This window comes from Macaca fascicularis, chromosome 4 (assembly GCF_037993035.2).
Source record: "Macaca fascicularis isolate 582-1 chromosome 4, T2T-MFA8v1.1".
In the NCBI taxonomy this organism is placed as follows: Eukaryota; Metazoa; Chordata; class Mammalia; order Primates; family Cercopithecidae; genus Macaca; species Macaca fascicularis.
This window is the reverse complement of record NC_088378.1, coordinates 172,488,022-172,502,717: the sequence shown is the minus strand read 5'-3', so window position 1 is coordinate 172,502,717 and position 14,696 is coordinate 172,488,022. Positions and strand designations below refer to the sequence as shown.

The 14,696-nt window shown below is 41.9% G+C and overlaps 1 protein-coding gene across 16 annotated transcripts in view; it reads right to left on the bottom strand.

Annotated features, from left to right (window-relative positions):
- The window catches only part of EXOC2 (exocyst complex component 2), a 207,783-nt gene that overhangs the window by 96,660 nt on the left and 96,427 nt on the right, over nucleotides 1–14,696 (bottom strand). For 15 of the 16 annotated variants that reach the window (XR_012434340.1, XM_065544513.1, XM_074038950.1 and 12 more), the window contains 4 exons: nucleotides 14,146–14,291; nucleotides 13,927–14,008; nucleotides 13,052–13,154; nucleotides 7,536–7,654 (listed from right to left, as the gene is read on the bottom strand). Coding sequence is in view for 15 of the 16 variants with exons in the window: in XM_065544513.1 (XP_065400585.1) it covers nucleotides 7,536–7,654; nucleotides 13,052–13,154; nucleotides 13,927–14,008; nucleotides 14,146–14,291 (450 nt within the window). In the remaining variant the exon portion in view is untranslated. Of the gene's footprint in view, nucleotides 1–6,296; nucleotides 7,655–13,051; nucleotides 13,155–13,926; nucleotides 14,009–14,145; nucleotides 14,292–14,696 lie in introns of all 16 variants that reach the window. The other variant, XM_074038955.1, reaches the window with a different exon arrangement.

The following is a 14,696-nucleotide window of genomic DNA, read 5'->3' as shown; positions in this document are numbered from 1 at the left end:
AATGTCACATACAGGAATATGCGAAAAGTTTAATTATACTATGTAAATTCAAAATCATAAATTGTAATAATATGATTTATGCACGTATGTTATGAGCTTGTGTTGAAAATACGGACTTTGTGTACCTTAAGGTTCTTGGAGTAACATAAATGCTTTTATTTCTTACAGCAAGTAATTAATACTCCAGTGAGTGTTAGAAGTTACTAAGAGGGTAGATACTTAGCACAGCCTGTTCTTCAGTTTTCTTTCTGTAGTATCACAGCCCCACCACTGTGATAACTCAAACCGCTCAAGATGGGACATATCGTGTCTACATTTTCAGAGAGAACCTGAGCCAGGTACAAATGTCTTTTCCTTTGCTCTGTGGCTGTTCTGGAGAACTTACTGCTTACCTAACACTCTGGCTCATATTCTAAATGTTGCCTATTGAACCCTAATTCTAATTATGTCCTTTTGAGAAGTTCTAATTAAGTACCTCTCTGAAAGAAGGGAATGCTTACTCTGAGTTGCCTGATGCCTTTTCCCTTAAGTTATCAGACATAGCCAGCATATATTTTAACTCACATTCAGAACAAAGAAAAAAACACCTTTGAAGACCACCTTTAAAAATCCTGTTTGTGAATGTCAGTAGGGGGTTAACCAAAGGCTTTTCCTGGCAGGAAACCTCTGAAGACTCAGTCTAATTTTGGACCTATTTCACAGGAATTTTAAGAGACGGGTGACACTCTTATAAGGTAGTAAAAGTTTAACATGTACAACAATTCAGAACACAAGGCTGCTTTGAACACAGGGGAAGAGAAGCAACATGATTAACCTGTTCAGCCCGGAAAAACACAATAAACTCTTCCATCAGTATTTCAAAGGTTTCAAGATGAGTTTTTAACATATTAACCTTAGTTTGCTCTTGTTTCTCCCATCTTTTTTCACCCTTAGAAAAACCTAAAAGATCATATTTGGGCTACAGAGTTGCCCAGATATGATGGGCAGAGGCATGTGGAGCGTCTGGAGGTCAAGGCCCAGGGGTGTGTAAGGTGCAAGGGTAAGCTCCCGTCCTGTCTTCGTGCTATGCTCCGAAGGGCACCGTCTGCTAGCACCAGTGTATGTTATTACTACAAAAACGAGTCCAGAGAACGATCTAATGCAGGACTCATAGGAATATCAACCGTACGGCAAACTCTGCTGCCAAATGCTTCATCTACAAAAGGATCTTTCTTGGAAAAAGGTAGCTTTGTATGTAGGACTGCTGTCTCTGAAAATCTATCACCATCTTTGCTCATAAAATTTTCTCCGAATACCACAGGGCTACATACAATTAACTTTTTTTTTTCCCCAAACCACCAAAGTGAAAAGTAAAAGTCTTTGCTTTAAAAAAGCAGACTTAAAAAAATATTTATATGTTAGATTTCTTAGATTCATGCACAAAGACCACATTTACTTTAAAAAGACATCAAGAATTATTTTTCTGTTTAAAATATTTATAGTCTACCCATTTAAAACTGCATTTCATTTCACAAAGCTATTCTTGTTCTTATCCATTGTTCTGCTGGTGGATTTACTTAAACAAGTTTACAGTGTTAGTAGTCTAAGTACTGACATTATAATAAAGGAACTACTTAAAACTTGCTTTCTTTATATTGGAATGTAGTAAGCTTTCATTTTAAAAGCTGGCTCCTGAGAAAACCCGCATAAAAACAATGTAGTTTTACAACAAAGTACCAGATAAAATGTAGGCAGTCCTTTTATGGCAAATCATTTCTAAGCTATTTCTTACTTTAGTAATTGCCTTTTCAAATGCTCCAGCCTTCAGTGGACAGCTATAATCAATTCAAGGAAACAGCAGGTGCCACGCAAACAAGTACTCTGTTACCAAGCACTGGGCATCAGAAAAGAACCAGACACACTCCAATCAAGAGAGAGGTGGCATCCGCTGCAGGCTGCTGGCTCTGCAACTTTACATCCAACTTACTTGCCATGAGTTCCTCTGGCTCTGATGGGGGCACGGTGGGCCTTCCCGGGACAGCCTTGCATTTCCCAGGATCCCTCCTGGGGTACTGGATGCTCTCTTACTCATCTCCATTTTCTTAACTTGCTCATTCTCAGAGCATTTATTTACACTGCATATATAATTTTAGGAGTGAGTGATGAGGTCTACGTAAAATTTCCTTAATAGAATTCACCTATGTATAGCAAAATAGCATAAAAGTAATAAAGACCAGAAGCACTTCATTTAGCTTGGCTAGTTTCAGGCGCAGCTCTTCACAAATCCGCAAGTACCAGCCAGCCTTCCCTTACCAGGGGAATGCTCATCGGCTCTGACTCCAGTGAGAAATCCTGCTCGAGGCAGTATTTGCTCCAACAACGAAACAGAGGGAGGTGTTCAGTCACCTATTTCCCTAAAACTCAACGGTCTGGAGGGAGTGTGATCAGCTGAGAGGGGGAGATCTGGACACTCACTAGTCCCATCCCTACTCAGGATACAGAGGACGAGGGTCTGTCCCCTGGCTTCTATGAGATACCTTTGTCACACGCGAAATAGATCTAAAGTCACCCACAAAACGACAGTTTCCCAGATTTCTTCCCCATCTAAAATGTCACAATTATGAGAGGATGCTCAAAAGAAATTCCAAATAATATTTAGTAGGCCTTCCCCCGTATTAACTTACATTTATGTTACATATAATTAGGACAATGATAAAATATCCACCAAGGGTCCCTCGTCAACAACAGTTGTAGATGACATAAAAGAAAATTTGTGTGTATTCCCAGCAAATGTATAATTCAGGCAAATATTTTATATAAACACATGCACACATATACATACATAGATACAATGACATTACCTGTAGATGTAAATGTAGATATGTGGTTTTTTTTTTTTTTTTTTTTGAGACGGAGTCTCGCTCTGTCGCCCAGGCTGGAGTGCAGTGGCACGATCTCGGCTCACTGCAAGCTCTGCCTCCCGGGTTCACGCCATTCTCCTGCCTCAGCCTCCTGAGTAGCTGGGACTACAGGCGCCACCACCACGCCCGGCTAATTTTTTCTATTTTTAGTAGAGACGGGGTTTCACCGTGTTAGCCAGGATGGCCTCGATCTCCTGACCTTGTGATCCGCCTGCCTCAGCCTCCCAAAGTGCTGGGATTACAGGCGTGAGCCACCACGCCCGGCTGTAGATATGTGTATATTAAAGTTAACGTGTGCAATGACATACGCATATAAAAATGATAACAAACAGAAAAATACCGAAGAGCAAACTGGCCAAAGCACACTCTATTTCACTAATGGCGAATTCTCCTTCCATTCGAGGAAACGTTCTGTCTGCATCTATGCCACATCTCACTTACCATTTGCCTATGCACTGAGTATCAGCTCAAAGGCAATGGTATCGATGCACTCAGAAAGATACTGAAGAAATTAAACTTTCTGAATTTGAAATTGGAGTATTTCATATTTTAAAAGTATTCATATTTTAAGTAATGGTCATGGTATTTTGGCTACAGTTTTTCAAAAGAATCCTTATTTCTAAGAATTATATACTGAATTAATTATGGATAAAATGATGTGATCTGTTTTAGAATAATCCAGAGTGAGGAAGGGGAGAGAAGCAGGTAAGACTGGCTATGAGTTGATAAAATGAGACTGGCTATGAGTTGGTAACTGCTGAAGTCAGGGTGAGTATATGGGGTATTGTTACATTATCCTTTCTGCTTTTAAATATATGTGGGATTTTCCAAAATTTAATAGTGAAAATCACTTCTGACCTAAGTTCAAAAAACCACCCCAATTTTCCAGTTAAAAGGCTCTCATGTGCTAGAATTACCTACATTTAGATTAGCAGTGTTTACTGACAATGACAGAGGGAACAGTTAAGCATGGTCTGAATGTCAAAAGAAAAAATAAAATGTGAATTTAAGACATTTATATTGTACTGACATTAAAATTGTAAAGTTCAAAGAGTAGTAAGGAATTGTTTCTCCTTTTCTTTTTTTTTTGAGATGGGAGTCTTGCTCTGTTGCCCAGGCTGGAGTGTAGTGGTATGATCTTGGCTCACCATAACCTCTGCCTCCTGGGTTCAAGTGATTCTCCTGCCTCAGCCTCCTGAGTAGCTGGGCCTATAGGCACGTGCCACCATGCCTGGCTAATTTTTGTATTTTCAGTAGAGATGGGGTTTCCCTACGTTGGCCAGGCTGGTCTCAAACTCCTGACCTTATGATCCACCTGCCTCGGCCTACCAAAGTGTTGGGATTACAGGCGTGAGCCACCGCACCGGCCCTCCACTTTCTAATGAAAAGATGAAGTAAAGCAAGTAACCTGAGGCACTGCTCCCATTTCATGCACATTCTTTCGATTATTTCCCAAGTGATGAACAAGGTACACAACAAGCTTGCTCAGAGTAAGTGAGTTACACAAAAGCTTCTGCCACCTTTTCCTTTTCCAAAATGCTGACTTCAAGCAATTTAGAATGAATACATATAGCAGTACATTAAGATGTCAGGGAAGGGAAGATGAAGGCGTGTTTCCCTCTATCTCTGAGAAAGATTCAGACTTTTGGTGACGGATATTTAGGTAAAGAAATGACAAGATAGATGAAATTTTCTGGAATTTTTCCAATTATGTTGTCTTCATAAATTACACACATATTCCAGAAATTCAAATATTTTCATACCAAATTATGTATTCAGATTAAGTAGGAAAATCCTCGGTCAGACGACACATCCTACTTGTACCCGGTGAATATTGTGACTGCATTCATCACCGCCTTTGCTGGAGAGCAGTGACATTTGTTGGGCACCTGAAAGTGTCTGGAACGCTTCTCAGTGCCTATCTAGGAAAGTGACTGTCGTCGTTCAGGTTCAACTGAGATTTCACCTCCTCTAGGAGACGTCCCTGGACTCCCCCCAACCAGACTGCACCCTCCTGTCACACATTTTCATAAATTCTGTACTCCCCACTTCCTCACACTTTTCACTATCCCGACCGAATACATGCCTACGTGATTTTTTAGGTGATGTGTTTCTCACTAGATGACAAGCTCCAAGAGGCCAGCTCGCACTGCACTTCCTGCTCCAGGCACGGCACCCAGCGTCCTGGTGATCAGCCCTGGCTGCACCTGAACCACCCGGGAGCTTGAAAATGCCTACGCCTGGGTTCCAGCCACAGGGACTAGAATGTGCTTGGCACGGAGGGAAGGGGTAAGGCCAAGAACTGAGAATTAGTTGTTAAAAAGCCCCAGTGGACTCTGACGGGTCCTTAAGGTTGAGAGCTCTGCCGAACAGAGTAGACTCAAAAATTATTAGTGGAATCAACAGAGAAATAAATATGTAAGCTTCTCTAAATATTCCCAAAGACTACAGACTATGTGTAACATTTGCTGTCATTTTCACTTGCTAAAAAATCTAAAATAATTAATAACATTAATGGGGATGTTGACATGGCTTCAGCAGAGATATTTGGGTTTTCTTAAATATCAAGCCTAGAAAAAATGGAATCAGAGCTGGAAAGTCCTCAAACCTAAGCCAACTAATTCATGACAAAACTATGCTAGAAATAAACAATGGCGACCTCTCCATTGTCCTTCCTTCTCTGCCAAGACTGCTCTCCTGTTACAGCTCCGAATCCTCCCGGGGACCTGATGAGGACCACGACCCTTCTTACGTCATCCAGTTAGGGGCTCAGGCCACTGACCCTGCGTTTGCCAGAGTCACCACCAACAGCCTAAGAGCAATCACAAGGACGTTTCTCTTTCACCTTCTGCTTCGTCTCAGGGATTTTGCTGACCACTCCCTTCCGTGTTTCCGTCCTGCCATGACCACCCTCCTTCGTTCCCCTCACAGGCTTCTCTTCCTCTACCAGTCCCTTAAACGTTACTTGTCAGGACTCTTTCCTGGGTTTGCTTCTTTTTTCATCTTCCTGGGTAAATGCGTGAGTTCCAAGGGACCACCTGTACGCCCACCATGCTCAAATTTCTCAGGCTCTAAATCCAACTACTTTCATCTCTACTTCCATGTCAGATAACCTCAAGTCAAGCTGTCCAAACAAAGGGGCAGAATCGCTTTTCTCCCCCATGTTCCCTAACTCAATGGCACCACCACCCTAACTGGCTGCCAGTCAGCCATCTGGGTATCACTGCTCATCCCTCCTCCTCTTCACTCATCCATCATCCAGCCCTATCAATTCTATTCCTGAACGGCCCTAGAGTCCGTGCTCTTCCTCACATGCCCACCACCTCCACACTAGGTGGGGTGCCTGTCTCCTCACCAGCTTCGCTGCTCTGGACTTGCTCCCTCTCATCCACCTACCACGGACGGCCAGAGTCGTCATCTTTTCAAAAGTAAGTCTGAGCTGGTCTTCCCCCAATCCACTGGCCGCCGCTTAAAATCCGTCACCGACTCCGCAACGCGCTCCGGGTGAAGTCTGAACTTGTCACGGGGCCAAGAAAGCTCGTCTCCTCGCTCCACCTCCACGCTCTAAGCTCCAGGCACACAGGATTCAGAGGGCTTTTCGTGCTTGTAACCTGTGTACATTCTCCCTTCCTGGAACAGTCTTAAACACCTTCCTCCTCTATTTCAACTGGCCAATGCAGAGCGCCTTCCGATCTCAAAAGAGATGTCACTTCCTTCAGCTCTCAGAACGTCACTCCCCTGACCTCAAAACCCGGGATCAGAGGCTCCTCCTAGGCACTCCAATGTCACTGGGAACTTCCCCAGTCATAGGAAACAGCACATCATATTCTAACAGCTGGCTAGTTCCCTGTTTCCCCTACTACTTTGTGAGCTTGCATGAGCCAGGCCCTTGTCTGTTGTCCTGACTACTGTGACTTTAGCACCCAACAGCGTCTGCAGCATAGCAGGCGTTCAGTACACTCAATATTCTTCAAATGACAGCACACAAACAAAGCCAATAAACCTGCATGCAAACAGGCCTTTGACTTCTCTCCCCCAGCTTCCCTCGGGGCCGCCACACAGGTGGCCCCTTTCTCAGGCGGAGGTGGCTAGTAGGCACTTTTCATCCTTCCAGTTCTAATATGGAGGCTTTTCTGAGACAGTCCCACACCAGCCATCTAAAGCATTCTCCTCAGTCACTCCCTTTTGGAACATCCTGATTTTCTTTTTTCTTTTCCTCACCTGTCCCAGCATTTGTTCGGTTAGTTACATGCCTCGTGGCTTTCCCTTCCTCCAGCAGTAACTCCGGGAGGCAGTGGCTCCGTCTTGCTAGCACTGGGTGCAGTGCACGGCACACAGCAGGACTCAACATACACGTGACGAAACGATGTACAGACTGGCAGTTACCAAAGACCGATGTCACTTCCTCAGCATCACACTGCCTGCCCCGAAACGCCAACACTGCCCATCAACCACAAAACAGACACGATACAAGAGCTGTCCCTTTTCATCAGCACAATGCTAACCAGTGGCCAAAAAACCCACAAAAGAAACAAAAGATGATCGGTAGTCATTGCCTTCATCATTAAAACATTTCCAAAATGTATTTAAATGACATGAAGGAATCACATAATACACTGGAAGAGAAATCCTTGCCTTTCAGATCTTTCACGTATCCCTCTTTGCAGCTGTGCATGAGCTGAAGGATCCACTTGTGCTGGGCTCCGATGCATTGCCACGCAGGGTCACCAGGGGTATGAAGGTCAGACAGGTACCTGAAAAAGCAAGTCCAAGGTTGAGGCCAAAGGGAAATGCTGGCATATTTTAAAATCATTACTTTTTAAAGGCTACAATTATATAAATTAGTCTTGTCCCCTGTCAAAGATTAGTCTTTAATATTTAGTTCTCAATGAAATATATTCAAATTTCTTAGCTAAGTGAGATGGCTCCTGCATGTAATCCCAGCACTTTGGGAGGCTGAGGTGGGTGATCACCTGAGGTCAGGAGTTTGAGACCAGCCTGGCCAATGTGCTGAAATCCCGTCACTACTAAAAATACAAAAATTAGCAAAGGGTGTTGGTGTGCGCCTGTAATCCCAGCTACTCGGGCGGCTGAGGCGGGAGAATCGCTTGAACCCAAGAGGCAGAGGTTGCAGTGAGCGGAGATCTCACCACTGTACCGCAGCCTGGGCGACAGAGCGAGACGTCATCTCAAAACAAACAAACAAACAAACAAACAAGCAAACAAACAAAAAATAAATAAATAGCAGAGCTTAAAATTTTTTTTCATATCATAAATGAAAATACTGTTAAGAACAGCTCTCTGTAAAAAGACAAGGACGATTTGCAGTGATCCATCTACTCGATGAGCATTTCTCTTTATATTTACATTTAGCTCACAGAGTTTTTCTACCGAGTTCAGAGTCATTACATTGGACACAGGTGGGAGCCAGCAGACACTGGGCAAATAGTTTTTAAATCGTAGCTTTTTAATTCTTTCTTTCTGATACGAAACACGGCCACGAGATGGCAGTATGGCACTGCTTCTAGCGACATGAGGGCCAACCCAACTGTGAGGAGATTTGGAGTCAACTCACCTCTAAAGTCCACACTCATGACTGAGAAAATATTTCCCTAGAAAATACGGTATAGTTCGATGCTTTTCTTAGTTCCTAAATATTCTTAAAATATTTCAAGTCTTTGTATATAAAACACCCAAACCCATAGAGACCATTTAAATATATTTCAACAGAAAAACTTCTGTCAAATATTATTTAAGATTTGGCCCTCAGCCCTCACAAAATATAAAATATAGCAAGCTAAATCCAATTAAATCAACTCCAAGAGCATGTCCAAATGAATTTATTGTCTTACAACTGTTGTTAAGCCATATGCTGTCCTTTGTCTCTGGTCTAGAGGTTTCTGTTCAGTGGCAAATGTCATCAATGGCTCCAGGCTGACCTGGGGCCAGACCTCAGTCCCTCAGGAGTGTGCCCATGCTTCCAGCCCATTCCTCCAGTGGTGAGCATGTGTTACTCAGGTATCTCAATCAGCAGCCAGAGGAGAAACAAATCCACTTTGTAATATGTTAGCAACAAATAAAATGCTGAGAACACTGACATTCCCAGCTGACGGGGAGGGCCTGGGTGCTGTGGGGAGCTGGATATCCAGGCATCTGCAGAGGGGCCGCACTCAGGCTGCCCAGAGGTGGCCAAGAAGTGCCATCTCCTCCCTGTGACCACCGGCAGCTGCAAACAGGATGTGTTTCTGTGCGGAGAAAGTGGCAGCTCAATTAGAAGGAAGAGCTTTGCCCAGATTAAGAAGTCACCAGGGCTGCTCCTCATAAATAAGAAGAGCATTCTGAGGAAAAAACTACAATCTAACCAGCTACATTTAGCTTGGCACAGGCGATTCATTTCAGATTCCAAAATCCAATCTTTCTCTCACACAGGCTTTCTTCTTTTATTACCTGAACGGTAAATACAACAAATAGTACATTGTGTCTCTTCTCCCCAAAGAAGTGATTCTATGCTTTCCTGCTGGGGATAATGCATTTCAGTTCTCCCTAAATAGGCTTGTTTAGCCTCCAAACACCTCTGCAATGCTTTCTCCCAACACTTTCACTCACGTAGCCCTCAGATTCGGTATTAGCAGTAAAATACAGAGATATTCTTTTAGGGACGGTGTTCCTTTTAATGTTAAATTACTGAACAGGAATGTAGACAGTTCAGTACAAGGGTTCCTTTTCCAGAAGTACAGCTAGAGGAACCAATAAGCTTTGCTTAGTAACTTTTTACATTAGACGTCTCTTTAAAATGTTGACTGTGTCCTTGCAAAACTTAGTAACAAAAGACTTTTTCTATCATCTTATTAACGGGCACTAAGGTAAAGGAGTTTATAAGAGTTTTACAAAGCAAGATAAAGTTGTTCTCTTAGAAATTCTAGACTCAGTTCAAAAGTATGACAACTTGTGCTGGGCTCTTCAAATAAGTTTCTTGTTTACTTTTAGGATGCAGCTAAAAATAAGTTCCATTTCAAAGCTCTTTGTTTAGAACGATACATGTTACTGCCATTTCTTTTAAAACTGCATATTAAGAACACTTTTTTAAAAGGCTTTTTAGATTAAAAAGCAATGTAAAGAATGTTAATTATGATGAACACAGGCTCAGTATTTTAAAATTTAAGAATTAAGAAAGTTTTTAGTCATATTTGACGTGATCTTCTCACAGCTACACTGCTGTGGAAAGGGATATGCAGAGCTTTGCTTCCTGCCAGCATCAAGGCAGAAATAAGGAGAGGGAGAAGAACTGGGAAGGTTTAAATTAGATAAAATAGTGAACGATATTGGAAAAAATTGTGAACAATAGTAAGACAATATAGCGGTAATCTGATTTTCCCTTCTACTGTGCATAATTTGAACTATGTAAGAAAATGAATACATTGTTGTTCACGATAAAGCTATCTCTATTCCTACTTGATGTTCACAAATTTCAAAGTCCAACAGGTATTTGACCTGGTTCTGATCTTATTTTTCTATTTCTTAGTGACTAAACATTTAATTTAAAAAGGTAACGACTGCTCAGTATTTTCTCAAAGCATCATAAATAAAATAATCATTAAAAAATACATAAATTATTGTTGACTTGTTTATATTTTTGCTCTTTTGCCTTTAAGATGACAGGAAAAATGGTAGTTAAAAGGCTACTTAAAAGAATCTTTTTTGGCACCACCACCTTTTAAAGGATATCCAGTAAGTTACATAGTCATAAGAACTGCACGAGTTATCCATTCAGATGGTAACTCACAACATAAAGAATCTGTACACTCAGTAAGATTTAACACATTACTATAGGCAAGTTTAAAATAACAAGTGTAAACAGGCCAGAAATACACAAAGCACACACAGCGAAGGAGCAGAGCAGGAAGCAGCAGCCTCAGGGCGTCTGACGCTACCCAGCTGCGTGTCCTGGACGCGACGCTCAGCCTCCCTGGAACTCTGTAGCTTTCTAGGTAGAAAATAGAGCAGTGGGATAACTAACGTGTGGTTTATTTCCAGCTTTAAACTTCGAGGATTCCACAAACCAGGAAAAACCCCACATACATTCGTTCTTATGAAGGCAGCTTAGAGAGAAGCAAGGGTGGGCTCTGAAGCCAAACAGGCATCCCGTCCCCCCAGTCACTGTGTGTGCTGGGCAAGCTTCGGTGTTTTCACCTGTCCAGTGGGCACCACACAAGCGTCCTTTCGTGGTGGTGATCAGGATTAGAAAGGACACGTAGAACACATCCCACACGGTGCCTGAGCACGCCACACACGTGCAGGGGTGGCAGCCTGCAATCACAGTGCCCTCTCTATCCCACCGCCAGTGCCTCTGCTGGCTTCCTCCTGGGCAATACTAGTATGCTGCCAGGGACGACAGCTCATACACCCGCCGTACGCCTCGTCACTAGGACACAGGTCCAGGTGCGGATCCTTTCCCAGTTCACAACTGCACACACAGCAGCTTTCAGGCCAGACCCTCTTTCCGAGACAGTCTTTTCTTTTCAGAGACAGGATCTTGCTGTCACCCAGGCTCGAGTGCAGTGGTACAATTACATCTCACTGCAGCGTCAAACTCCTGGGCTCCTCAAGAGATCCTACTGCCTCAGCCTCCTGAGTAGCTGGGACGACAGACGCGCATCCCCACATCTGGCTCACTGTTGATTTTTTGCAGAGACCAGGTGCTGCTATGTTGCCCAGGCTAGTCTTGAACTCTTAGACTCAAGCAATCCTTCTACTTTGGCCTCCCAAAGTGCTGGGATCACAGGTCTGGGCCACCATGCCTATTCCTGAGACATTATTTTCAAAAATCACACGGGACCACAGCTAAATTCATAAATACAGAGTCTACTGTCATTTTACAGCCACTGGATACTCAGTCAATGTCACTAATTCAAGGGGAAAAACCATTAAGTTTGGAAAATAAGTTATTCTGAGAACAAAGGCCAAACTCAAAAACTCCTAGCAGAAAATGAGGTTAGTATTTTTAATCACAGATATAAAAACCTTAAAATTTATACGCTTTATCTCCAAATCCTGACATAAACTACATGCATATAAAATTTACGGACTACTTTGTATGTGCCGGGGGAGGTATTAAATCCTTAAATGTATTTCTGATTATCTCTGCAACTACCCTGAGATGCAGATTTGATTACCATGTCCATTTCACAGATGAAGAAACTGAAAAACAGAACTCAAGTCAGTTGCCCAAAGTTAACAGCTAGTTCCCATTATGTGATACTGTTTCGCTCTAAGGCCTTCTCTTCATATCCTGTGAAATTCACCTCTCTTAATATTACTGCAATTTTTTTTTTGAGACGGAGTCTCACTCTGTTGCCCAGGCTGGGAGTGCAGTGGCATGAGATCTCGGCTCACTGCAACCTCCGCCTCCCAGGTTCAAGGGATTCTCCTGCCTCAGCCCCCTGAGTAGCTGGGATTACAGGCACACAGCACCATGCCCAGCTGGTTTTTGTATTTTTAGTAGAGATGGGGTTTCACCACGTTGGTCAGGCTGGTCTCGAACTCCTGACCTAGTGATTCGCCTGCCTCGACCTCCCAAAGTGCTGTGCTGGGATTACAGGCATGAGCCACCGTGCCTGGCCCAATATTACTACAATTTTTTAAAAAGTATGCTCACTTGGTGACTTTATTTCTCTCTCACTGACCACTAAAGGCTTGGAAATCAGAAAGCTATTCCAGGCTAAAACCTTCCAGAACTTACTCTACTGTTAAGCAGCAGCACATCTTGTGGCGTAACGCACTTCCCACCCAGTGTGTGGCAGTGTTCTGCTTTCAGCCACGCAGGGAGCCCCTCTTCACAGCATACGGGCACCCACACCATCCCCCAGGCGAGGCACCCCTTGCTCAGCAGGAGGAAGAGGTTGAGACTACTTTTCCTTTCCCGAAAATGGCAGAGTTGTCTTAAAAAGTAACTCCATAACTACTCCCAAATCTATTAGTATTCAAAAGAATTCTGATGTCCTACACCAGACACCTCTAAATTTCTGCTATTTGTCTTCCCCTTCACCGTTTCATAATCTCCTAAAGTCCCTCAAGTTAGCCTTAAGGTTACATGATACATCCAGTACCAAACAGATACACATGATTCAGCAAAATGTTTGCAGAAGATTTACCTTATGTAACGCTTCTGGTCATGTAAGGTTGATGGTGTCTCAAGCAATTTATCCAGAAGTAATTCTCTTAAAGCTTCAATCCTTGTTTCTACTTCAGCATAATCTATTTAAAAAGAAAAGAATACACAAGATTTACAGAATGAAAATTTAAAATCAAATTTCAGAAAGCAGAATAGTAGTTGCTTTCGTGGGGTGAGGGCCGACTAACACAGAGGCACCAGGGCCCTGTCTACAGTCATTGGACACTGCCTCAGGTAAGGGTGATTGTATTCGTCAAAACTCACTGACCTCTAACATGTAAGGTCTGCACACTTCACTGCATGCATATTTTACCACAATAAAAAACTAAATTCAGTTTTCTGAGTCCCTACAGATTTCATTTTTAAATTTAATAAAGCCCTGTGATATTTCTCCTGGTGGATAAGGCTTTAACCAAAAAGCATTTTAAACTTTTATATTTTTCTGTAACTCTGGCATTGGAAATAATTTCAAAAGATGTTGAGTTTCCTTTAAATGAGTTAAGAATTCATAAGTCTATTGGTCTCTCTGAAGACGGGAAGATTAAAATGTAGGTTTCCATCTCTATAAAATACTTGTCATTGATTCTTTCCAGTAAACTAAGACTCCTTAATAGCACTGCGGTTAACAAATGGCAAAGAATGTCTCAGGCTAACAACCTAGTCACGGTTGCTCATTTTCACTATGTATCAAATAAGAAAAGTCATCCTGTTATTTTTGAAGTAATTGTTTTACATTTTAAAGAGAGCCTCATATAAACAAAAACTAAAACTCATATAACATTCTTTGCAGAACACATTCCACATTCTTCCTATAAAAGGAAAGTAGAAGATCTAAAAGTAATAAATGAATCTTACATTTCTTGAAAACTTGCACCTCCGTTTTCCCAAAAAGTGACTTGGCCTTTTCATAATCATTAATAACCACATCATAATCACCCTTTAAAATAAAGAAACATTTTGAAAACTGTCATTAAAGCAAAATGAAGACATTTTGTTAATATAAAAAAATCTTAAAAAATCTTAAAAATGTATGACATCTATAACCATATGTACATAAATAAATATGTACTCTACCTTTTGAATATTCCTTTCAATATTTAGAGGAAGGTTGAAAAGAAACTTAAATCGCTGAAGCACATTGAGTGCATTTCTAGTGGAATCTGCCTTGTCTTTCCGACCTAGTACTTCTTGAAACAATGTGTCCGCAGTATTACTTGCTCCTGTTTTAAAGGGAGGAAAGGAAACTGAGATGAAAGCTGATTTTCATCAGAAAATGTGTAACTGGGCACTAGAAACAAAATGTGAAGACTGCTATTGTAGTTTTACATGAAAACTCAACAGACTGTTTTAAGGTTAGGGTCTCTTTTATGGTTTGCTAAAATAAAATTTCCATTTTGCCTAAGTCTTTTCATATGTTAAGAATGGTATCCAATATAAAAACAACCATATTTACCATGCCCAAATAAATTCTCTACTGTGAACCTACATTTATTTTCGTTACTCTTCTAAATTTTGTAGCCATTATGGGCCCTGAGGTTATTTCAGAACTTCATACAATAGGGTAAAACACATACATATGCATGTGTGTGCGCACACATGTACATTAGCTAAACTCTGTGGACTCA